This window comes from Zophobas morio, unplaced genomic scaffold (genome assembly GCF_036711695.1).
Source record: "Zophobas morio isolate AGI-343-1 ecotype UQ-CSIRO unplaced genomic scaffold, CSIRO_AGI_Zmor_V1 ptg000451l, whole genome shotgun sequence".
Taxonomy (NCBI): Eukaryota; Metazoa; Arthropoda; class Insecta; order Coleoptera; family Tenebrionidae; genus Zophobas; species Zophobas morio.
In genome coordinates this window covers 67,607-93,700 of record NW_026972554.1, presented here as the reverse complement: position 1 = coordinate 93,700, position 26,094 = coordinate 67,607, and the positions used below count along the sequence as shown (strand labels likewise).

At 24.6% G+C, this 26,094-nt stretch overlaps 1 protein-coding gene and 3 long non-coding RNA genes across 7 annotated transcripts; 1 reads left to right on the top strand and 3 right to left on the bottom strand.

Moving 5' to 3' along the window:
* Positions 1-4,044: 4,044 nt before the first annotated feature.
* Positions 4,045-6,942, bottom strand: LOC135120925 (uncharacterized). 4 transcript variants are annotated; one of them, XM_064045253.1, is made up of 9 exons: positions 6,886-6,942; positions 6,589-6,650; positions 6,291-6,537; positions 6,113-6,232; positions 5,856-6,055; positions 5,095-5,788; positions 4,757-5,026; positions 4,564-4,701; positions 4,332-4,419 (listed from the first exon to the last, which is right to left on the bottom strand). In XM_064045253.1, exons 2-8 carry the CDS (start codon positions 6,643-6,645, stop codon positions 4,571-4,573), a joined length of 1,719 nt encoding a protein of 572 aa, XP_063901323.1. In that variant the 5' UTR covers positions 6,646-6,650; positions 6,886-6,942; the 3' UTR covers positions 4,332-4,419; positions 4,564-4,570. The 4 variants fall into 4 exon arrangements, with proteins under 4 accessions (XP_063901321.1, XP_063901323.1, XP_063901320.1 ...); XM_064045251.1 differs by lacking the exon at positions 4,332-4,419 and adding an exon at positions 4,045-4,237 and having other exon boundaries at positions 6,291-6,650; XM_064045250.1 differs by having other exon boundaries at positions 6,291-6,650.
* Positions 6,943-12,269: 5,327 nt separating this feature from the next.
* Positions 12,270-19,262, bottom strand: LOC135120953 (uncharacterized). Its single transcript, XR_010278801.1, has 9 exons — positions 19,204-19,262; positions 18,818-18,912; positions 18,675-18,759; positions 18,506-18,592; positions 17,794-17,915; positions 15,068-15,209; positions 13,630-13,772; positions 12,851-12,989; positions 12,270-12,355 (listed from the first exon to the last, which is right to left on the bottom strand). It is a non-coding gene; the product is annotated as an uncharacterized LOC135120953 (long non-coding RNA).
* Positions 19,263-20,744: 1,482 nt separating this feature from the next.
* Positions 20,745-21,453, top strand: LOC135120954 (uncharacterized). The gene is made up of 4 exons (XR_010278802.1): positions 20,745-20,817; positions 20,882-20,999; positions 21,066-21,303; positions 21,362-21,453. It is a non-coding gene; the product is annotated as an uncharacterized LOC135120954 (long non-coding RNA).
* A 1,839-nt stretch (positions 21,454-23,292) lies between these two features.
* Positions 23,293-24,826, bottom strand: LOC135120947 (uncharacterized). The gene is made up of 4 exons (XR_010278797.1): positions 24,750-24,826; positions 24,619-24,689; positions 24,428-24,550; positions 23,293-23,893 (listed from the first exon to the last, which is right to left on the bottom strand). It is a non-coding gene; the product is annotated as an uncharacterized LOC135120947 (long non-coding RNA).
* Between the last annotated feature and the right edge of the window lie 1,268 nt (positions 24,827-26,094).

The window sequence follows — 26,094 nt, the reverse complement described above, 5'->3', positions numbered from 1 at the left end:
ATTAGATAAATATGCTTTCAGTCTTCTTTACGTTAGTTTTTTAATCTCCACCTTTCGTGCCACTCATAGATCTCAATGATTGAAGTTTAAAGGCTTGTGCAAAGCAATGAAGAGATTTAATGAGGGAAAACAGGGGGCCCCCTCCTAAGCATAAAGTGTATACATGTGTTTTTGGAGGCTGGAAGACATATTAGAAACATCACATAATATAAGAGCCTAAGGGTGCTCACCATTTCATTTCAAGCACGCTAAATAGGGGAGCTTTGCTCATATAAATCTTCTTTTTAATTGAACTTCTAATGACCTATATTATAACCGATAAGCTTTGGAATGGATAGAGTTCGTAAAAAGTCCGAGGTGCCGTACTTATTAATTTTTAATAATAAGGGGCCCGTTACTTAAAGTTCCTCAACTATTCGTAGTATTCTTAGTATCATAATAAGTTTGTTCCTAAAGTCATACTGTTCAACTGATATCACATTTTTTGGGGGTAAAATTTAATAGGACTTGACAATAAATCTTTAGAATGATGGCCCCTAATATCCTGTGATAGAGGAGTACATTTAATAGCATTACTAACAGGGCGGTTTTTTATCCATTTGAGAAAGATATCAGGGTGAGAGCCAAATTAATTATACTTACAATTTGCACTAATTAAGAAATTTTTAGTAGTTATAAGGCAGGGTTCGATATGTCATACCAATCAACTGCTTTTTTGAAATTAAGCTCTTTTATAATTCTTTCTAATACTTTAGTTGTGAATGAACTTAGGGGGAGAATCCTTTTTTTTTTCTGAAAAACTCATCGAAATCTTATTAACTTCATTTTGTTTTCTGCGAATATGAGTTTGCACTATTCTCTTAAGTTGATGTTTAATGCTTTTATCAATTTTATACAGTTATGCAGTATAAACGACTTCTTTTTCTTAGACACCAGAGAGTACTGTGGTCATTAGTGTGAAATAACAACCCAATTATAGGTGCATAACGGTTACCATGCAAGGAACTGCAAAGCACATTTGATAAAAAAAAATTTAAGCCGATACAAAACACAAAAAACACAAAATAAACATTAAGAAGTGCCAAATATAGAAGTTCACAGTCAGCAGGTTATTGGATGAGAAAAATTAATTCTTTAAAAAAAAATTTTTTAATTAAAATAATTACAAAAAAAACAAGGAAGTTCATTGGTCGGCAATTCCGGGATTTTATATATAAAGGAGTAACTAACTAATAAATTGACCTCTTTAATTGACCTCTTTAGCAATTCTTCTGCACTTAATTTTAACATTGATTTAATAAAAATTAAAGACTAGTTGTCGGAAATAAATCCCATTTCCTAGAAATGGCTAATCTTAAATTAGTGTATAAAAGGCGGTTTACAATTTGGAACTAATAAGCTCTTGGTATTCAGGAGATCCTTAGCGTGTCTGCGCCTTCTAACTAGTCGATTGGCGTAGTGGGCTATCTCTATCTTAATTTCTATACATATACCTATTTATATTTTTTAGTTATTAATAAAATAGCAACTTACTATTGCTCTAAAAGCATATATTCCAACAATTAATCCATGTGCCTATTGAAACTATTGTTTTTGTGTAATTCCGCTATGAGGTTTCCACATTTAGTTCTAATGGTCAATTTTTTTTTCTGCCCTAGTCAGTTGTAAAAAAAAAACGCCTTTTAGAAAACGTTGAATTAACACAGTAAGTAATAGTACTCATATGTTTGTTATATCTCATATAGCGTATAACAATATGGCCAGTACAAACTAATATAAAATAATCATATTTTAGGACAAAATAAGTTAGTCTTTCTACTCATTAAACATTTGTAAAACAATAAATAATTGCCTTAGCCCCCAATTTGTATTGTACAAAATATTTTTGTAAAGCGTATTTAGTTAATATAGTAATATGTAAAAGTTGACTATTATATAATATATAATAAATAAATTTTTAAAATGAATTACTTTAGTAATTTTTTAATTTCTGCTTTTTCAATGGACATAAGAAATATAGCACTCATGTTGCCAATTTTTTATAAAATACGGACAATTACTTTATTCATAGCCAAAGCGCGCCCGAATTTTTCGGTTGATACCTTTAACCAGTGATATAGCACAATTCAAACTGCACGTCCTTTTTAAGGATTACAGTCTAATAAATAAAGATTACAAAAAATAAATTTTTTTTTTGCGGAACCACGCTTTTTTGTTCCTTTTTTCTCTGTGGCTTTACAAAAGTCAAAGGTTATTTTAAAATTTGAGTAATAAATTTAATTGACCAAATAGTTTTTATGGAATATTCCTTTGCTGTGATTGGTGCAATTACGGATCAATTTTCCTGTGAAAAATTGAATGAGGTTTGTGGTATTCTGTAAACTCGTTTATTTGGTAGTCTTTCATTAAAATTACTTGGTTTAACTAAGTTTATGGATGTCTTTTAATTTTAGATATAATTAATTTTATTACTTAATTTTTATATACGCGGTTGTGGTTTAAAATTTGAATGTTGTATTTATTTAAAAATTACTGATTATTTGGTTTGGTATATTCTTGTCACAGTCGACTTGAGTGATTACACGATTAGAGGTTCAAATTAACAAATTTTAATAAGTTTTTAGTAGTGATTAAGTAATATAACTTTTGCGCAATAAGACTAACTATCTTCATACAAAAGAGACCAAAAAATTTAGAAGTACAGTCGTTGTAATTATTAGTAATTAAATGGTTATTATCAACTACAAATGTTTAGTTTAGTGGGCGAGTTTTATTACTAGATGTTTCTGGTTAATTCTAAACTTAGCCCACACTTAAAAATAAACCTGTGGTGATGAGCTTAGCTATATTTCACCAATCAAGTAACTAAAAAAAAAATCAAAGTTAAGTTAAAATTAACTAAATTATAGGAAGCCATCGTAAACTTGGGAGAATTAAAGTTATCATATATAACCCTTTGAAAAGGTAAAAGAAGGTAAAAGTTAATGAATAATTTTATAATAATTAGGATAAAACTCTAGCATGTATTACAATAACGCAAATTTAAACAAACTTTTCTGACATAAACAAGGTTAACTGGTAACTAAGTTTGTATGGAACGCTAAATTCGACTTCAAATCGTTTATTTCTAGAAAATTATATAAAACTTCTGCAAGTAATTTAACATTGTCAAGCTAATAGTTATAAATCAGATCAAAAATAACTTTCGCTAATAACTGTATATAACTAGACTAACGTTAATAAATATAAAGGCACCAAGGACAACAAATGAAACATAATGATTGTAATAATTATGATAATAAGAAAAAAATAAGATCGACTTAAACTCGTTTATTATTATTACATTTCAAAGTCATTAAATTTTTTAAATCACCTTCCACAGATATTAAACAAAAAAAATTCAAGGCACGTGTATATCGGTGGATAATGATTAAGGCCCTCATAAAATAAAACAAAATTTTATATATATAAAAAATAAAGTGCCTAAAACTCGTTTACATATTTTATATTCAAAGCCCAAAATTTTTAATCGCCTTAAAAAGTGGAGAATTAATTTAATTAAAAATTGCAAGATACACGCGCAATAGTAGAATACAATTACGACCCTCTTGACGCCTTGTAACATTATTTTTATTATTATAAATTTTCATACTCGCAATATTATTAGGCGCCAACAAGCTAAAACAGTACGCACCTGAAATTATAACAAACCATATATAAAGAAAATAACTAATCCACCAAGAGTAGAAGGGCGAACCCCAATTGATAAATTGCCTCATAACTCATATAAGAAGTGTAGCGTGAAAGGAAAATTATAGATATAAAAAAAAGCTATGTAACTATTTCTCAACTCAACAAATTTTTGTATAATAAAAAAACCGCATAACAATCTTATAAAATCCGTAGGAAATGAAGCAGGAAAAAGCTTCTATAACTAATTTCCTTACTTCGTTTATGTAAACATTCTTAAAACATGAAAATAAAAATAAAAATATTTCTATATTGTAAAAATACTTTTCAGTGCTCTAAATTGAGTAACGCATAACTTTAACCTAAAATCTCTTAAGCCTCGCCAAAATAAGATAAGAGAACAGCGGAGAATAGTAAAGTTATCCTCGCTACGAAAATGCAATAGGAAGAGCCTAACGATGGAATTATAAAGATGGTCTTTCTAGTGCAAAGCCGTTTCCTTTGCTTTTGTCTCCAATTGGATGCTCTGAGCCGAAACACGACGCTCCTAATAGTTTAAGTGAGTTATTTCTATAAGCCAAAGAAGATAAAAAAAAGATGGTGAGAGCCAATGCGAAAAAGTGTATATAAATTTTAATGTCTACACGAAAGATGACACACTGCACAAAATTCACATGCACGCAACAAAGGCTGGAGGTCACATATTAACACGTTTTTTAACTGTTACATCTGATAATATATAAATGAGAAGAGTAAATAAAGGACAAAAATACGCAAGAGGTAATTTTTTAAAAATTAAAGAAATAAAAAAATCTTGTTACCTACAAAAAAACGGCAGCAACATAATAACTATTATTTACAGAGAAAACCCACCTTTCTTTTAATATGGCTTAACGCCCTTTTTATCTGACTTTTTTAACTGAACTTTAAGCCTTTTGTTCATAGTTTGATAGCCATTCATAGCAGCAATGGCGTGAGATGCAGCCTCAGCATTGTCGTAACTCACAAATCCTTTACAACAAAGTCTAAGTAAAAAGGAAAGAAAGACTTATCCAAGCAAGTTTACCAAAACATTTGCTTTGATTGGTTGCCGGATCAATGTAAACTTTAGCCGAAATAACATTTCCAAAAGGGGCGAACAAAGAGCGCAGCTCAGTATCACCAATAGAAGGTGGAAGATGGTAAATAAAAAGATTGGCTCCTTCCGGCCCTGTTGCCCCTCGCGTGGGCGCTCTCGGCTGCATGTATTGGTTGTAGTAACCCATAGCGGCCCCTGTTACTGGTTGACCGTACTGATCATAACTCGGGCCCGCCACGTTGTACTGAGTATAATCTGCTATTTTCAATAAAATTAAAAAACAAACAAACAACAAAAGCATACAAGCCCCGCTAAAAACTAACAACCATGCTGAGCCGCAGAAGAGGGCCCCGAAAACCCCGTTTGCTGGTGAGGTTGACTCTGCTGCCATAATCCCCACTGGCTAGGCTGGCCACACCCGCCGTACTGCTGGGCAACGGACGGCTGGTTGTACGGCGCTCCGTAGTACCCGGATGATTGACTAGATTGAGTCGGCTGCTGTACATACGCTTGGCCATGTGGCCCACCAGCTGAAGCCCCTGGCGGATGTACTGCTGCTGGAGAACCAGAGAATCCCTGCGGAGTAACCGGGTTGGTCAACGCCGGAGACGGCTGCAAGGGGTGCATGGGCGCTGCTATACCAGCGACCTTATTCCTATAAGGAAGCCGGCCGTGGGCAGAAGGTAAGGGGGGGCCGTCCATGTTTCCCCGATCACCAAATTGTGGGCGGATGTGGGATTCAGGGGGTAAAAAAGCTCTGGTTCGCTTATACAAGGGACCGCTGTTGCCCTCGTAGTAAGTATGATGGTGGTGGTAATGATTGTGGCCGCGATAATCGTGGTCGGGAGGGAGCCTATTTCTATACAAAGGAGCGTTCATCCGAGGCGGAGGGGGCCCGCTCCCACGTAGCATTTGGTTGCGTTTGATCTGTTTTTCCTTTTCTGTTTCAGCAAACTTGACCACAATGGGAGTCGCACAATTTTCCATTTTATAAATTCCGTGCAACGAATCAATAGCGGCCTGATTATAAATGATGCCCGTGTTACAAATTATATGGCTAAGACGCCTTCACGTTTAAGTAAATCACCTGCGCCTGCTCTCTAGTGGCAAACTTCACGAATCCGCATCGACGGCTTTGATTCATCGGGCCTTTTAATACAGCGCATTCTTCAATTTCCCCATATCCAGAAAAAAGATCTCTCAAAGTTCGTTCATCAGCTTCCCTTGAAAGCATCCCCACGAAAAGTTTGGTGGTCAAATTCTTTAGCTCCGAATCAGCAACTTTTACTATTTAATAAAAACTAAAATAGTCATAAATAATATTTCTAAAAAAAATAGCTTTACCCTGAAGATGGTTCATCATGCCAGGAAGCCTTTTTTTATCGTGAAGCTCTTCAATCGCCTTTTCTGCAGAAACGCGTTTACAAAACGTCAAAAAAGCGCAACCTTTAGGCCCTTCGCGTCCTTAAAAATTAATAATATATTGATATAAAAAAATATTATTATAAAAGATGAGTTATACCCTTTAAAATGGTGCACTCAAAAATTTCTCCAAACTCCTCAAAAAGAGCTCTTAACTCACTTTCAGTAAAAGCTTTTGGGATTTGTCCAATAAACAATTTAATGGCATCTTCATCTTTAACTTTATCATTAAAGGAATAGTTGTAGTCATCCTCATAAGTATAATTATCATAAGAATCCGATATAAAATTAGATCCTTGCTCCTGAGATCCTTCCTCATAAAGAGAAGGATCCAAAGGCTCTGAATGCTTTTCTAATACTTTATTATCAAGAAACAAATGATCACTGCTAGAACTAACAACTTCGCTAGAGTCGACGTGTTGACTATTTTCGTCAGAATTTTGAAGATCGGACATATGTTCTATTATAAAAAAATAAAATAAACCTTAAAGCAAAGTTAATATAAAGGTAAAAAAGTATAATAACCTCCTAACATACATAAATATACTAAATGAAAGCATATACATGCAGTTACAAGCTACATGTACTTAATAGAACTAAATAGATCATAAAGGAAAAGTGATATAATGAAATAGTTCTAGAAGTTCGATATATAATCGATTCATATAAAGAAGAAGAGACAAAAACAAAGGCACCTTATAGTGAATAACAATACAAAAGACTTAAATGGTAACGAGGTAATGCAAAACAGAAAATAATAAAGTATATAAGCTGTTAGCAAAGTTCGTCACGCAGCTCCGCAATTCAGGAAAGCATATGGAAGTTGGTAATTAATGTCTTACTCGGGTGCTAGAATTAGTAATTCGGTTCAATATAAGGTAATTAGCATAATATATATATCGCCTCTGCTATTGGCTAACGTTTATTTATTACTAAATAATTTTAGCCACGTGTCGTTTCCTTGTAGCAAAAATGATTTGTAGGTTTTTGCATAAAATTTTTTTCCTTTATTATGGTAAAGTATTACTCTTACTATAAATGTTTATGCATATTTTTACTTTAGAAATGAAAATTATAAAAGTAGTTCCAGTTAAGGGTTGTGCATATTTTTTTTTATAATTATAGTAAATTAAAAGCGTCATCCGCATTTTATCTCTATGATCAGAGAAAATGACGTCACAATTCGATGAACTATATAGAACTGTTTTTAAAAAAAGTGTTGCAAAAATATATTATTTGAAGAGAATTTTATAAAATAAGAATAAAAGCATACAGATATCTATTATAATTGTAAAATCTTTTTTACCTCTTCTTTTTTATTATTAAAGTTTATAATTATTATGAAATGATTAAAACATAATTGCCTGATTTGGTAACAATTTATGAAAAAAAAAGAATAAATGAAATATATTTATTAAGAGTTCCTTATTTTTAAATTTTGATTTGCTTGTAATTTAATGAACGCACAAGTAAAATTTTATATATCACCACCATTTAAGCGTAATCGGTAAATCTATTTTTTTGGGCTTTTTATAAAACTTTTCAGTGTTTTACGATAATAAATTTTTTTTAAAAAAAAAATAGGTTTTTTTCTTAAGTGCAAAAAAACTATAATAAAAAATGATCATTGGAAAACTTAAGAAAAACATTTTTTTTGGAGCAAAAAGAATAGAACGAAGTGGTCGACTGTGGATTTTATAGAGGACTCCCATTTCTTTTAAAAATATAACTAATTAATCGAAAAAAGCTTGCAAAAAAAAAGACCTTTTTATAAATATATCTCTAATCTTTAGTATTATTATTTTATGTGTATAATCCGATTCTTTAAAAATATAGTTTTAATTTTTACTTATATTATAAGTATTTTCTTTTTCTATTATTACTAACATTTAATTAAATTTTTAATTGTCCTTAAATTAATAAAAGATATAAAAATGGACTTTTATAGGTTTTTTTTAAACTTTTTTTTTCAAAACTTAAAAATATTTTACTAAGGCAGATCGAAATTAAATTTGTATAGTAGTCATTAATTTATATCAGATTTTCTTGGAATTGTGGTTTTTTATTATACTTACAGTGAATATACTATGCAAGTTTTATTATATTTTTTAGATAACTTTACATCTCTATCAAGTAAATGACTTGCAAGTGCTTTATTATTAAAATATTTTTCTAAGATAAAATTTTCTAAAAATAATTTTTTAATTTTTTTTTTAAAAATGGATTCTAAATTTTACATTCATATAAACCTGACTAATTAAAATATTATAGTTTAGTACTTAACTTTTATTATTATAATCTTTTTTCTTTTTATTGTTGTTTAATATATTTTTTACTTAATATTACAAATGATTTAAACAAGATATCCAAATGCTTTATAATAAATTAATTTTTTTAACCTGAAGATCATTATTTGAAAACGGATTACTTTTTTTTTTACTATTAATTTTTCTAACACGTGAATTATATTTTTTTTTAAATTATTAGAGATCTAAATCTTTTATATTTTTTATTATATAGTCCAGATTCTTTTTACTTTTATATTTAAATTTTTTTCTTTTCTTCTTATCATTAATACGAATAAATTTTTTTTAAAATTTTTTAATTTAAATGTCGATCAATAAAAGGAATTGCAGTCGCTTTATTGATAAATTATTTCTCTGAATTCAATTTTTTAAAACAGTTTTAGCTTTACAATAGAATTTTATTCTTGCTTTATATCATGAACGTTATATATATATGTATATATACCTCTTTTGAACTGAAAGTAATTAAAAATGAAAATTTACATATTTCTTTTAAAAAGATTATAAGCTTAAAATTCATAAAATTGGTATTTATCCTGATAAAGCAGCTTTATTTGTACTGAATTTTTTCAAGGCACATGAAATTAAAAATTCTCTCATAGAAATATTTTTTTTTTTAGAAATTTATATAATTATAAAAAAAAAGTAATAAGCAGCTTCCCAGAGTGTCTCCGCAGGCTGATAGTAAAGGGATAACAAAACTATCAGAACTTCTAAAAAAATTAGAGATGATTATAAATTAATTTTAAATTCTAAAAATAATTACAAGGATAAAAAAGATGTTATATAAATTCCGAAACTTCCAGCAATTAGCAAAATGAAGACCTTATAAATTATAATAAAATTTGAATTTATTATACATAATTTCAATTTAATAAAAATTTACAATTTTAAACAGTAAAAAAATAGTAAATAAAAAATAATATACAAATAAATTAATAACAAGAAAAAAAAAGTTAAATTCTAATATTTTACAAATTAAAATTAATTTTAAATAGATGATATAAAAAATATAATAGAAAATAAATTTATTAATAACACACAAAAGTTTACTAATTTTAAAAAAATAAATATTATATACAAAAAAGTTACTTACTATATATTTGATAAATTTTTAAATTTATATAAAATAATAAATATATATATTAAAAGTAATTTTATTTTTTAAATAACAAATAATATTAAAAATACAAAAGAAAAAGTGACGCGACATAAAATAAAATTAAAAATATTAAAAGAAAAGGATTTTAAATCATTTATTATCTAAAATAATAATACTACAAAAAATCAATCTCAAAACTTATAAGATAATATTTAAAAAAAGCATATAAAAATAAATTTATATAAAAATGTAAAATTAATTTTTTAACAAAAAAAGTAAATTTATTATTTATTATGACAAAAATATTAAAAAAACAAAATAAAGAAATAAATAAAATAATTCAAAAAAGCAAAAAGTAATAAGAAAAATTAAGTAAAGTTTTTAAAGCATTTATTTTTCAATATAATAAAGCTATAAAAAATAAATTTATATAGATATATAAAAGTAATTTTCTAACCAAAAAGAAATTTCATTATTTAGAAATAACTAAAGATAATAAAAAATACAAAATAATAAAAAATGATTTAAAAAAATTATAAAGCAAAAAAATATTAAATAATAAAATTGAAAATTTTTTTGAAGCTTTATTATATATAAAAATAAACCTATTTATGTAATAAACATAATATTAAATAAATAATATTTTATTAATAAATTTCAAAACTTAAAAAAAAAAAAATAAATTTATAAAAAAGGAAAAAGTGGATTTCTAATCTTTTGCTATTAATTAGAATAAAAGTAACAAAAAAATAAATTAAATATAAATAAAAAAAGTTTATTAATATAAAAAATGCAAACAATTAAAAATATATTAAAAGTAAAAAAATCGATAAACAAATAAAAATATTTGAAATAATAATTATTATACTTAAATATAGAAAAGTACCGAAAAAATAAAAATATATAAAAAAGTATTTTTCAAAAATATAAAAGTATTAATAACAATAAAATAAATACAAGATAATTAAAAAATATATTAAGTAATAAAATATAAAAATATTTACAATTAAGAATTAATTTTAGAAAAACTTAATAATAAGAAGTAAATAATAATTATAATAATAAAAAATAGTAAATAATAATATTATGATAAATACGAAATAATTTATAAAATATTGAAATAATAAAGGCATAAAATATTGAAAAAAATTATAAATAATAATTATGATAATAAAAAAAAAAGATAATAAGAAGTGAGTAATAATAAATATTATAAAGTAAAATAAAAAATAATAACAATATATTAATATATTACAAATTTGTAGTAAAAGTAAGGATACATTCTAAAGAAAATTTATTATTAAAATAATAAAAATAAAAATATAATAGTGACAAAATTATAAAAAAAATATATAAAAAAAGTTAAGATTACAAAAATAATAAAAGTTGCCTAACCTAACCCTAACCATAACTCTATTAAATACTACTTTATTCTATAGAAATTTATAGCTAATATATGAATATTTTCTAAGAAAAAAAAAATTATATTACTAATATATTAATAACTAAATATATATAGTATAGTTTTTAATAAAATAAATCATAAAAATATAAAAGTAACAAAATTAATAAAATAAAATAAAAAAAGATTTTAAAAAATATTAAATAATAAAAAAACGATGAAAAATGATAAAATTTATATACTAATAATAAAAGCATTTCTTATATATAAACGTTGTATTAAAAAAAATTAACTAATTATAATATAATAATAAACAAAATTTAAAAAAATTGTAAATTTTTTTATAAATAAAAAAATATAGAAATAATATTTATAAATAATAAACAAAATATAATAATAATATAAAAAAAATTTATAAAATAAAGTAAAAAAGATTTTTTAAAAATGTAATAAAAGTTTTATTAATAATAAAAAATGATATAAAATAATATTTTATAAAAAATATCAAAAGTTATAATTATTATAATAATAGTTTAGAGTAAAAAAAAAATATAAAAATAATAATAAGAAAAAATATAATAAATAAGTAAAACTAAAAAAATGATAGGTATTAAAAAAGTTAATAAAGTTATTATTAACTTCTTATATATAATAAAAGTTATAAATATCACAATAATAAAAAAATATAATAAATATATTTGATAATATATTTATTTGCTTTATATATATATATATATATAAGTTACATAAAAATATAAAAATTATAAACTACAAAAAATTTGCTTTCGTAATAAAAATTAAAAAGAAAACCTGTAAAAGTTAATAAAGTTATTAGAATCTACATTCATATAAATAACAACAAGTAAAATAGTAAAAAAACTTATAGAGTAGAAAATAGTAATAAAAAGTTTTATTACAAAAAAAAATTGAGAAAAAAGTGGCAACCAATCAAAATGATTCAAAAACAAAACAACCCAATCATGTTAACAGTATAAAATCTACTGTCTACCACATGGTTTATAAAACTTCTTCATATCCAACAAAAAAGTTATTTACTATTTTAATAATAATTATTTACTTTTTATTCTTTTTTATATTTATAAAACTTAAAATTTATAGAAAATAAAATAGATATAAATAATAGTAAATTTATTCGTAATAGAAAAATAATAATAATTTATAATAAAAAATAATAAAAAGTGAAAATAAATTTAAATAGAGAAATAATATTTTTTTTTTTCTAATAATAAAAAAATATAAAAACCTGAATTTCAGCGGAAACAAAAAAGAGACTGGAAAGTAATAAATCAAACTTTATATTGTTGATGTGCACAACCAAAAATATTGAAGCAATTCTTTTATTATTTATTATTTATTATTTATAATATTTTACTTGTTATTGTTATTTTTATTTATTACTTATTGTCATTTATAATACTCTACTTGTTATCGTTATTTTTATTTATTACTTATTATTTATTATTATTATTTGTATTATTAATAATTTACTTAATTTTTTATTTTTATTTATTACAATTCTTCTTATTTTTTTTATTATTATTATTTATTATTTAATATTCTATGATTATATACTAAAAATTTATTACTATCTAATATTAATAATTATTTATTATTTTTATAAAATTTTTTTGCTATTTATTATTTTTCTTTACAATAATTCTCTTATTTATTTATTAATAAAAAAAATTTATTATTATTTACATTATTTATAATAATTTAGTGATTAACTATTATTTTTATTTATAATAATTATATTATTTATGATAAAATATTTTTATTTATAATTATTTAATACTAATTATAATTTATTAATTATAATTATTCATTACGTTACGGGAAGCACCAAAAATTGTAAATTTAAGCACGACGAAATCGCCAAGTGAGAAAATTTTTCCGGAGCATTCTTTAACTTCTTTGCCCACGTGGAAAGTTTGGAAGCGTTCAACGCCCCAAAGTTTCCTCCAAGGCCTATTATTATCATTATTATTATTTATTATAAAACTATTTTTATTATATATCATTATTATTATACATTTTTATAGTTTAATATTATAAGTATCAACACTAAATATTAAAAACTGTTATTATCGTATATTATTATCAACATTATTATTATATATTCTTAACTATTATTATTGGGTCGTATTAGTACTATTAAATATTCTTTGGCTAATATTATTATATCGTATTACTATTAATATATATATTACTAAACTATTGTGATTTGATAGTATTATAACTATTACTATCATAATATAAAACTATTATTATTTTATTATTATTTTTGGTGTTAATTATTATTAATAAATATTATTACTTTATAGTAATATTATTACTATTAACACTAAATATTATTGAACTGTTGTTATTATTGTTATTATATAAAAGGAAATTAGTATTATTGTTACTCCTGTAAATTATGTTTAATATTTATTAAAATATAACTATTATTATTATCCTTATTATTACCCTTATTAGATAATTATAACTATCATAATATTATTTATATTTGTTACTTATTATTATGTATTCGTTAACTATTTTTATAATATTTATTATTCATTATTATTGTAGTTATAATTATTATTTATACTTGTACAAAAAGCACCACTAATAACTGGAAGAAAAAACGTGAGCTCCGGATTTCTGTCAACCGAATGCTCTAGAAGAAGACCAGCTCCGCTTGAAATAAGCATAGAAAGGAGCAGCGGAGCCCAATCTTTACTTAAGACTTCCTTACAAGGTTTTATACTTTTTATATATATAAAAAAAATTGGAATTTTGTTATGCTTCCGTATGAAAAAATAATAATAATAAAAAGAATAAAAATATTATATAAAAAGTTTTTCACAAGATTTAGAACTTTAATAAAGCAAAATTAATAATAAAAAAATATATATAATAAAAATATTATATAAAAAACTTTTTTACAATATTAATAATAGTCCCCGTTCATGCGAAAAGTACATGTGGTATAGTAACACATGCATAAGTACCACGTGGTTTATCATAGTTAACTCCAACATATTGTTTTGTTTTATAATATCTTTACAACAAAATCTTTTGTTACTATTTACTATTTTATAAAATGATAATAACTTTTTTATATTTGTTATTTTTATTTTAATAAAAACTTTTTTTAGAATTATTTATTATTTTCAAAACTTTATTTTTATGTAATATTATATTTCTTGTATTCTATTGTTTTATTAAAATTTTTATATATGCTTATTTCTTTATTGCAAATAGTTATTATTTCTAGTTGTAAATATTATAAAAAGTTAAAAGCATTTTAATAAAGTTTTAAAAAAAATATAATATGAAAAATATCATGAATAATTTCCACCAATCGATATAAAAGCTCGTCTTTTAAGTTTACGAACAGCCAATAGAAAACACCAATTTGGTTAATGCACGTGACTGCACTTTTTTAATGGACACCCCAACAAGACTAAAGTGCGACGTTTTTAAAAGTTATCTTTTCAGCGTTAAAAGAGGATAAAAGTATGGGTCTATTGGCTAAAGAGAAAAGACCTTCGTCTATTAGTAAAAACAAAACAATAAAAATGTAATGAAAAGTTTTAAAGCATGCATATAATAATTATAGTTTCGTAGAGAGTTATTATCAAATAAAATATTTCTAAGTATTAGTAATGATATATATAAAGTTTTGATACAAAACAATAATAAAAGTTTGTATTATTATATAAAAGTTAATAAATCATATAATAAAATATTTATAAACACTTTTAATAATAATAAATTATATAAAAGTTTTTTTAATACAAACCATAGAAAAGGTTAATATATAATAATAAGAGTAAAGTTATGGTAATACAAAATATTTATAAACATAGTAACAACAATTATACATAAAAGTTTGTAATACAAAGTAATAAAAGTTTGCCAATGATAGTAAGACTAATAAAGAAAACTTCAAGTTTTAATATAATTTTTTTTTACATTATGTATATAACTTTTATTATTATTTATAAATTCAATACAGCTTTAATAGAAAATAAATATAATATTATAATAATAATAACTTGATAGCGAGGAAAGTCCAAAGAGCCGTAAGAAGAAGAAGTAAAACATTTAATAAACATGCAAACTCGCGGTGGGCGACCGATCCGAGACCGAACAATCCCCGGGCAAACGAGCCGTAAAAGGCCAAAATGCAGAAGTCGCCTATTGCATATTAAAAAAAATAATAAAAGCATTATTAGAATAATAATAACAATATAATTTAATAAACCAAAAAAATATTAACAATTGTTAAATAAAAATATTATAATAATAACTAAATAAAAAATAATAAATTAAAGTTTTATTAAAATAATAATAGTAATGTATAAAAATATATAAATAGAAAATATATTAATAAAAAGATTATAAAATAAAAAAAAAAAATTTATATATAATATTATAATAATATTACAAATAATTGATAATAATATATTAATAGGAAATTATTAATAAAATAAAAATGTTATTATAATAATAATAAAGAATAAAATATTATAATAGTAAATATTTTAATAAAAAGATTATAAAATAAAAAAAAAGTAAGTATTACATAAACTGTTATTATAATAATAATAAAGAATAAAAATAAAATAATAAAAAAAATGTTTTAAAAAAAATAAATATAAAACAATAATAAAAAATAAAATAAAATAGAAAAATATTAACATGAAAAGCATGAAATAATAAAATAAATATATATTATAATATCTTTAAAATAATAAAAAATAAATACATAAAGGATTATTGAAAAATATTAAGGAAAAATATTACTATAATAATAATTACAAAATATGTAAATGTAAATAAATGGAAAACATATTAATAAAGATTAATACTAAATAAATTATAATCATTAATAAAAATAAATAAATGAAAAAAATTTTAAATATTATTATAATTATAATAGTAATAATAATTAAAAAAAATTCATAAACGGAAAATATATATTAATAAAAAATTAGTAAATAAAATTATTAAAATTATAATAAATATAAATAAAAAGGAACTTCCTAATATAAAAATAAATATTAATTATATTAAAATTATAAATAATAAATGAATAGAAAACATATTTATTAAAGACAATTATAAAATAAAAATTTTATAAACGTAATAATAAGGAAAATTAATAAAAATAGATAAATTGAAAATATATTATAAAAGGTCTAGTAAAAATATAAAATAAATATTGTTATAAAAATTAATAAATGGTAGAACATTAATAAAAAGAATATAAAATAATATGAAATTTTTTTTAATTAATTATTATTATAATAATAATTAATAAAAAAAATTAATAAATGTAAGAAATATCAATAAGGAATTATTAATAGCACTAATAATAAATAAAAATAAGTAAATATATAAAATATTAGTAAAAAGATTATTATATTGAATAATAATATTAATAACATTATTAAAATAATAATAGAAAGTATTAGTAAATATAAAAAAATATTAATAAATAATTAAAATATGGAAAAGAAATATTAATTCTTATTATTATTAAGGTAGTAATAAGAAAATAAATAATAAATAAATTAATATAAAATAATAATAAAAATTAATTAAAAAAAATAATAAAATGGAATTGAATTAGTAAATAAATTATTATTGAAATAAAGAAAGTTATAATAATAATAAAATATAAACAATAATTAATAAAAAAAAAAGGTATTGAAGAAAAAAATATTATAAAAGTTATAATTAAAATAATATTAAAAAAATTTAAAAAATAATAACATATAAAGTTATATTTATATAAAAATTAATGTAGAAATAAAAAAAGAAAAATAATAATATATAAAAAATTATATTAATAAATTAATTATAAAATAGAATTAATATTAAAAAATAAAATATAGTAACGAATAATATTTTATTAATAAAATAATTATAAAGTAGAGTGAATATTAAAAAAATATATATTAATAATAAATAATATGAATGAAAAGTAGTCATAAAATAGATATAAAAAAGAAAATTTGTTAGTAATAAATAAATAATTATTTGATAATATATATAATGTGAAAATAATAATGAAAAAATAATAAATAGATAATATATTTATAAAATAATTATGAAAAAGAACAATTATTAAATAATAATAATAGATATATAAGCAATGAAAAAGATAATAGTAAATAAATATTAATATTAATATTAATATTATAAAGGGATAAATGTTATATATATAATAACTATTTTAAAAAAAGGAAATAATAATTAATAAAATAAATATAAATTATATTAATAAAAAAATAATAAAATGATATAAAAAATAAAAAAAAATATTTTATTGGGCTCCTCGTTGGCATTCTAGGTACATACTAGGTACTAACACTATTCAGCACCGGTCCTTAGGGAAAGGCACCAACACAGTAGGCGTACCTACCATTCCAGCACCAAGCCTAGACTAGAGTAGATAACAAAACTGATACTATACTATAGAGTGTGTATAATATAATACCAGCGCTACTATCTAGCCTTTCAACCCAACGATTTAGTAGTCAGTTAGTATGAGGACTAGACCAGCGTCCCCAGGACAATCATAATAAAATAACAATAAATAAAAGAAAATATATTAATAAATATATAAAAGGGAATAAAAAAAATATTAAATTATTATTATTAAAATAAAAAAAATATAAAAAGTAATTTATAAAAATAAATAAATAAAAGAAATTATAGAAAAATTATTGATTATAGTTGTAAAAAAAATAAATAATAGAATAAAATAAAAAACCCAAACTAGCCAAAATAGGCAAGGCAAAATTATCAGGATCCACGTGGGCAAAGCGGCTCCACGCGACTACAAAGCACGTGATGAAGCCCATTACTGCAGAAGACAACGAGCCGGACAAGACGCTGCCAGAGAATATGATAATAGTAATAATAATAATAATAAAATAATAATAATAATAAAATAATAATAATAACAATAATAATTATGATAATAATAATAATAACAATAAAATAAGAATAATTCAGCTTTGCAATATAAAATTTTCAAAGTAAAGATTAAAAAAATTTAAATTCTTGATATGATTTTGTTTATATTTCTATTTTTCTTGTTAAATTTATATTATCAAGTTTTTTCGGAAAAATTTAAATTATTATAAATTTATTAATTTTAATACTAAAGTAATATTAGTTAAAGATAATTTTTTATTACTTTTCTTATATAAAAATAATTTTTTTTAATAAAAGTAAATTAATTTTAAATTGTTTAAACTGTTAATTAAAAAAATTACTTCGAGATATGAAAATCGAGTAAACTACAATTAACAACTAAAAGTTTTGTGATAAACATATTCCTATTAATTCTAAAAGTGCTGTGCCTTCATATTTTATATTTAAAAAAAGAGTAAACAAATTTATCGAATTAATTAATTAACAAAAAAATTTATAAATTATTAAATTTTAGCAATGCAAGCAAAAAATTATTTTTCTTTAACCCGCTTATAACAAGCTTCTCCAGACTCCAGAGATCGCCATCTCCATGGAAAATGAAGCCATAAGTAAACGCTAAAATGGAAGCCACACTGCAAAAAATAAAAGATTGAACCTAAAAACCGTATATAAAAAAAAAAATTAAAAAAAATTATAAATAAAAAGGAACTAAACCTGAACTATTATTAAGTTTATAACAAAAAGTTTCCCAATATTTTTCTCATAAGGCGCATTGGAATTTCCAAAAGCCGTTGTCAATCTATTATATAGATATATATTGTAGTAAACTTTGTTATAAAATAAATTATACCACAAACCTTGAAACCAAAGTCATATCTATATTTCCTTTCAAGCCAAGTAAAATAGGAATCAATACTGTAAATTGAGGAAACTCATGGAAAGGTAGAAAGCTCTAATAGTAAGGAGAAACAATCCTAATAATCTAGTAATAACTTCAAAACGTTTAATTAATCTAAGTAATAAAAATGAAATTTGAATAATATGTATAATTAACTTTGACTGAAAATTAGTAGCTAATATATAGTTGTAGGTAACTTATAATTTAATAATAAAAATAGAAAACCACGCAATCTAAGTAATAAAGCTTTATTTAAAATTTTTATATATATAATATACTCTGGCTGAAAAATAGTAACTACTGTAACAAATAACATTATTAGATTATTTTATAAACTTTCTTTACCTGAACTTTACCAAGAAAGTAACCGATCCCAATTTGGCCTAAAGAGCCAAAAGACAAAGAAAGTAGCATCTATTATACTTCACACAAAGAAATTTATGAGAAATAAAGCAAAAAAAAAATACTTGTAAATTATTAATAGCCCAAAATTTAAAACTTTTATAGTTTTCCAGGTTAGTATTAGTTACAACTGTAGTCATATTTTTTTTGATATCCTCATATCGATACGAACGAAAAAACTTTTTTTTTTAAACAATTATATTCTCCAGCAGTAAAGGCTAGAAAAGTTTAGGTGAAAAACCTTCATGCTTTAATCCATAAATGGAAATGTTTCTAATGTTATAAAAAACCTTTCTTATAAACAAGTAATACCATTAAAATGTTAAATAACCTTAATTATAACATTTATGATAAAACATAAATACTATATAACAAGTTATTAATATTTCCCTTTTATTCTTTACATTTGTCTATGAATTTTTAATAACCAAAATTTTTATATAAATTAATTATTGATCATTTATTCGTTATTTACACCATATATTTGATTTTTTTTTTAAAAAATAAATACTTGCCAAATTTAAAATTAAATTTTTTTTTTAAAATGATTCTATAAAATTTTAGTAAAATAATAGCTATGACAATCCCTATTTTTTTTTAAAATCAAAAGATTTAGCTAACAGTACCGTGTAGTGGTTTGTTGTACCATTTATTATCCTTAGCCAGGTTAAAGATAATACGTTTTTTACTAAAACGTGTAGTATTGCTCAGCACAATAAAGTTAAAAGCAACGACGAAAAATGTATGAGGAGTTAATAAGTTTTTCACATAAAGAAATAAATCAATAGAATACTACTACTTTTATTAGGTTGAGATCGCCTAAAACACCTTATCTACCTTTCTTAAGATAATGTAAACTAACAAACTGTTTTTTGTAGCTTTCCGTATGTATGTAGATATTTATTTTATATATAGTGTAGTTAATCCGTTTGTTAAAAGATTCCAGTTATATAAAAAAGTAATATATGCAAATATTTTAATTCTATTGTCACAAAGAAATGTTAAAAAAGTTAACTGTTTTCAAATGGGTATTTTTACCAGTTAGCACTATTAATTCAAAAAATATCACTTTTGAATTGAATCTTTTGGTCATACTTAAAGGCTTAAAACTATGTGTTTCTATATTAGATTCCTTCCTTACACCACAAGTACACCAAAAAATAATGCCTTGCTTAGCATATATATAAAGGGCTTAAAACAATCTTTAGGGGCGATTTTGCCTCTACATTAAAAAAGATCACAAAACTTGTTATTCTTATAAGGCTCCATCATTATCGGCTACCGAAAATTTGACATCAAACTGAGCAATTAGATAAGAAAACAATAGCCTTACTAATACAACCTATTTTAATATCCTTTGTTAATTTTACAACTAAATATATAACTAAAAAAATGTTAATAGTAGATAGTAAGAAGTCAACGCAGAAATATGTAATGCTAGCTGAAACGACCATGACATGGAGAGAAATAGTAAATGCACGTGAAATAACACATAAACGTTTTCTTCCCTCTACGAACTTCCCACTTGTCTTCTTTAATTTGCTACCATCCTTTAAGGTTTCAAGCTGTTGAAAATAAAGTGGTTAGATAATAATATATATATTTAATTTTAACATAATAGATGCCTGCCGTTTCAGTGAAAGATGTTAATGCACATGAATTTATAAAAACATATGCTGAGTACCTTGAAAAATCTGGTCGTATTGAAGTTCCTCCGTGGGTCGATGTTGTTAAAACAGGTTTTCGTTATCATTTTTAAATACTTGTTGAATATACAATTATGATGCCTTTATAAATTTATAAAGGACATGCTAAGGAGCTGTCTCCTTACGATCCAAACTGGTTTTACACTCGTTGTGCTGCTATTGCACGACACGTATATATAAGATCTCCTGTTGGTGTGGGCGCTCTTCGTACCGTTTTTGGTAGCCGTAAAAGAAGAGGATCTCGCCCAAGCCATCATTCCAAGGCTTCGGGTGCTATTTGTAGAGCTGCAATTCAGCAACTTCAAAAAATTAATGTTGTCGAAATTCACGAGAATGGGTATAATTTTTTTTTACACTTGTTTCTGTTACTACTAATATAATTTTTTATTTTTAAGGGGTCGTATATTAACTTCGCAAGGAAGGCAAGACTTGGATCGTATTGCTAAACAAGTGAAAGCTGCTTCTTTATAATAATAAACTAATATTTATACTGCTATATTGCTTTTTTTACATTAAGATCGATTGTTGGTAGTGTAATTTATATACCATTTCCATCATAGCGGCTTAAAGTTATTATTTGGGAATAATGTTTATTTTAAAATGTTAATGTTGTGTTATATAATATTTTAAAAAAAAATTATATTGTTAATTAGTAAAAAGAGCAAAAAAAAACTTCCGTTAGCAAAGGAATGAATGTCTTTTGTTAGTATGTTAAGGAAAAAGCATAGAGACGTTTTTTTTAATTTTTACTACTGAATTTGTTATAAAACTTTTATATTGTCAAAACTCATTTATTCTGATTTAAGTTGAAGTTTGGGTTGCTTACTTTTTTCGTTAAATGAGATGGTTGCTATAAAGCTACGCTAATAACGAAGTTCGGTGCGCTCTTCACGACAACCCATCAGTTCACAAATTTCCATGAAGAGCGGATTTTTAAAAACATTATTTATCAAGACACTAAGCAAGATTGTAGGGTCTAAAAGTTGGAAGCTGTGTAATAGCAAATTGCGTTGGGGGGAATGCTGAATTTTTGTACTTATTGACTTTAGCTTAACTTTTATTACTTTAAAATTTAATTTAAAGGTTTTTAAGTCATGCTCGACCATTATGGTCTGTTGCTGTATAATATGCCCTTGCGCCCGTCTTCGTTAAGCTGTAACTCTACTGCGTAAACACATAAATTTATGAACATTCTGACTGTTTAAAAGAACAAAAAGTTTTAAAGCTAAAGTGGGCTTATCTTTCAGAACCTTTAGCAAAATCTCTCCTCCATTTGATTAGATCGCTAAAGATAAAGTACTATATTGGGCATTCTTTCTTTTTTAGTAAAAGTTCATTTATTTCGCTGGTTTATCAAAGTATATGTTGAAGATCCGCCTACATTATCCTCCTTAAGGAGCGTGAAGAAGAAGTCTTCGTCTCTAGTCGTCTTAAAGAAAACTATCAGGCTGTATTTATTTAGAGAATTAAAATTAACGCAGTTTTATCATAAAAATTTATTAGGAAATTTAAGGGTTTTAACACCTAAATAATCTATCTGGTGGACAGCACTAAAAAATTAAATAATTTATATTTAAAATCAATTCTATTTCAGCAGTGATTTTTTATTTACTATTTATAGTTATCTTGTCTTACCTGAATTTATTTCTAGATATTATTTTAATTGTAAATATATATGGGGAACGTTATTAAATAAAGTAAGGGGCTTCCTTGGGTGCGGAGGGGCCTGGTCAACTGCATTTTATTCATTAATGAAGTTGACTACTACACTCAGGAATACACGTTTTTTTTTACTGCTTAATACTTAATTCCTTTGTAGTAAAAGGATGGAGAGTACACTCCAGAAGTAGGAAAAATTGACCTTTCACAGTCAATTATTATTGGGCACACATTACTCAATGCTGGTCGGAAGTTACGTGCTAAAAACTTAAGTTGTTTAGCTCAATCAAACACCAGGAAAAAAGTAATTAACAATTTTGTTATGGGTGATATTCTAATTTTTTTTAATTTCTTTATTTTATTATAATTTATTTATTCACACTTCATTGGTATATTCACTTATATATCTCATTTTTCAAGAAAAAATTTTAATAAAGTTAAGGAAGCACCTTCTCGCACCCCATAAACGCGGCCATCTAGCTCTTCCCAATCTCATGGCAGACAGTGTCCTTAATTTTCTTTTAATAAAAGGTTGAGGTAGCCCACTCGATCTAACGAAGAAGCTACCGGTTGGTTGAATATAGTCGACTGCGTTATGACATTATAAACTATAAGTTGTTGAGAACATATAACAGCGAGAAATATGACAGCTTATATTACTTAAATTCTTTCGGGTTTTTAAACTTGTCACTTTACTTAAAAAAATCTTTCAAAAAAGCGTCAAAATTGCAAAGTATTATCAACTACTTATCGGTATATAAATTAAAACTTAAGTAAAGCATAACCTACAAGTACGGCCCTTTTTAGAAGCAGGCAGGGCTATTACTAAAGGCAGATAAATACATCAGTATCCATTAAAGTCACGATAATCGCCGTTTTCCACCGAGCCGAAAGGTGCCAAAGGCCATCACCGAGTTAACAGGTAGCACAGGCAATTCAGAGTTACTTACGGTATGTTTAATAGCTCAGGGTCCTTTTGCCTTAATATTATCTTGACTAGCTCCTTAATTTTCTATATAGCGGGCTTGGGAATTCTGCTTATTTTAAGATGGAATAATCCTTAAAAATCGCTTGTTCATCACCAGGTGTTACTTATATCATGTGACTTTACACATGAGTAAACAACGTGGGCATACCTTGGGACCTAAATTTTGTAGTTCCTCTTCTATTCTCTTTGAAGGTAAAATGAACTTCCTCTGAGACAATAAATTCTTGAGACAATAAATTCTATTCCTCCCCTCCTCCCTCTATCCTCTTTTTCTTCCTCACTTTATTAACAGAATATTTATTTTTTTTCATAAATAGCAGCGTGCGTAGTAATAAAGGTGCAAAATTTTCATATTAGTATCAAAATTAATCATATATGTAAAAGCAGAAAGTTAAGGGACAAGAAAGTTCAAATCGATAGAAAGGCCTCTTAGATTAAGAGGTTAATGTTTGGGGCTTAATACTCATATAATTTTTTAATATAATTACTTAAGTTCTGTTTGTGTTTTGTTACAAATGTGTACTATTACATGTAAACATTAGAGCTATTTTTAAGTACACCATGATTTTATTCTTTGAGTTTTGGTAACTTATCTACTATATACTTTTTCGTTGTTATATGCTTAATGTTTTTTAAAGTTCTTAAATGATATGCTGCTGATAGGCATTGTAAATAAGATCTACTCGTTATATCTACAACAATTTTTTTACTACCTCATTGTTTTTTGTGTACAAAAAACGGTCGAAGGTTTTTATAATAAAAAAATAGCTCGTATATTAAATTTCTAAAAACAATAATATCCGCGCACTGTAACCTTCGGGGTATCATGACTGTTTAAAAGAGTGAAACTGTGTGCAAAGAAACCTCAGTTCCAGCCATGCGATGGGAATACTGTTACTATTCTGGAGATCGTAAAGTTCTCTGACAATAATAGCGCCTAAAGGTAAACTTACATGAGTTAAAATATCTAATTAGGAGAAAAAAAAAATAATTAAACTAATTAACCTTAAGCGATAATAGTTTACAAAGCCAAGAGATTAGAGAGAGAGCGGAGCTAATGCACGACTATATCAAAGCTGTGCACCGGCGAAAATAGAACTTAAGAAAATACCGTAGAAAAATAAAAGAAACAGAACTTAGAAAATAGATTATAAGCAAACGTGACTTAAAGAGAAAATATGCGATAGGGGCTCCACATCAAGAAAGTAACAGCATCAGCTCCCTCGCCTTAAGGTTGGCAGTCTTTATCTGTTTAAGCGCTAAAAACTCGAATAAAATTTTCATGCATTAGCGCATATGACATTATATCCAATGAAAATGATGATAGGAGCATATGCAGATTTATAACAAATACTGCCGGAAAATCCTAACGAGGCGGAGATATCTCACTAATATTAATATTTATTATAATAAAATGACTAAATACGCTAGAAAATGTTAGAAATTAATGTTACTCATATGAAAACACGGATCACTTATCAAAATGATATCCTCAAGCTCTCCCACCTGTTTGATACCTTTTTCTAATAGTGTGCAGATCTTTTGTTTAAAGGTAACTAGATATCATGTCCTTTACTATCTTTTTGATTTCTAAGTTCTAGGTTGTATTGTTTTTATAGTATTTGTTTAGAAAAAGGAGTTTATAATTGTTGTTTTCTAATGAAATTTTATATTATTTTTTTCCTGTTTGCAATTGCTTAAAGTATTAAATTTTCTCATTGCTCTTTTTAATGTTTAAATTTCTGCCGTAATGCTAGTTACAGTTAAATTCTGGTATATAGAATCATTATATTTATCGTCAAAGAGTTCAATGTAAGTCATGTAATTATTGTTTAATAGTTTACCCCATTGAGCTTTCTTTTATTATTTAATTATATGTCCTAAAAAGAATTATACCAGTTTATAATCCAGCTGTTAGTGTCTCACAGTTATTGACCACTTATATATAAAGGTTAACGTTTGAGAATTTTTTCTGGTGTTAATTCTTGCCCTCAGTACGCAAACTATAATATACATTAACTATAGCGTTCACGCCATTGTTGAGGAAGTAGGAAAGAAGTAGAAACGAGTTTATTGAATCTTTACGCCTACACCCGTATAACAAAAGTGAGGTAGAGGGCGAGATTATACAAGCAAACTAATCAAATGCATGAAAATGCCATTTTGGCTATAATTATCACGAGATGAGCATATATTTTTGAAGACGAGCATGCTTCTTGTAACTATATATAACTATATACTAGAGTAAATGGAGTTTATAATAAATCTTAGCAAGTAAATATGTCTTCTAAAAGTATATCACACTCTTTAAGCTTACTATCATTTTAAGTTTAATTTAAGAACTTTGAACTCATCTTTTTTATGACTATAATCTATAGGATCATTTCTTTGGCCCCTCCCCTCGTCATGCGCTCCAAGAGGGACAGACCCCTCTAAGGCTTTGTTTATAGACGAGTTATAATTGTATAAATTTTATAATTA

Excerpts from the sequence above, each read along its gene's own strand:
- LOC135120925 (XM_064045251.1), bottom strand. The coding sequence starts at position 6,645 with ATGTCCGATCTTCAAAATTCTGACGAAAATAGTCAACACGTCGACTCT. Across the intron at positions 6,233-6,290 it reads TGAGTGCACCATTTTAAAGG|GACGCGAAGGGCCTAAAGGT; the intron begins GTATAACTCATC and ends TTAATTTTTAAG. Across the intron at positions 5,789-5,855 it reads CCACTAGAGAGCAGGCGCAG|GCCGCTATTGATTCGTTGCA; the intron begins GTGATTTACTTA and ends ATTTATAATCAG.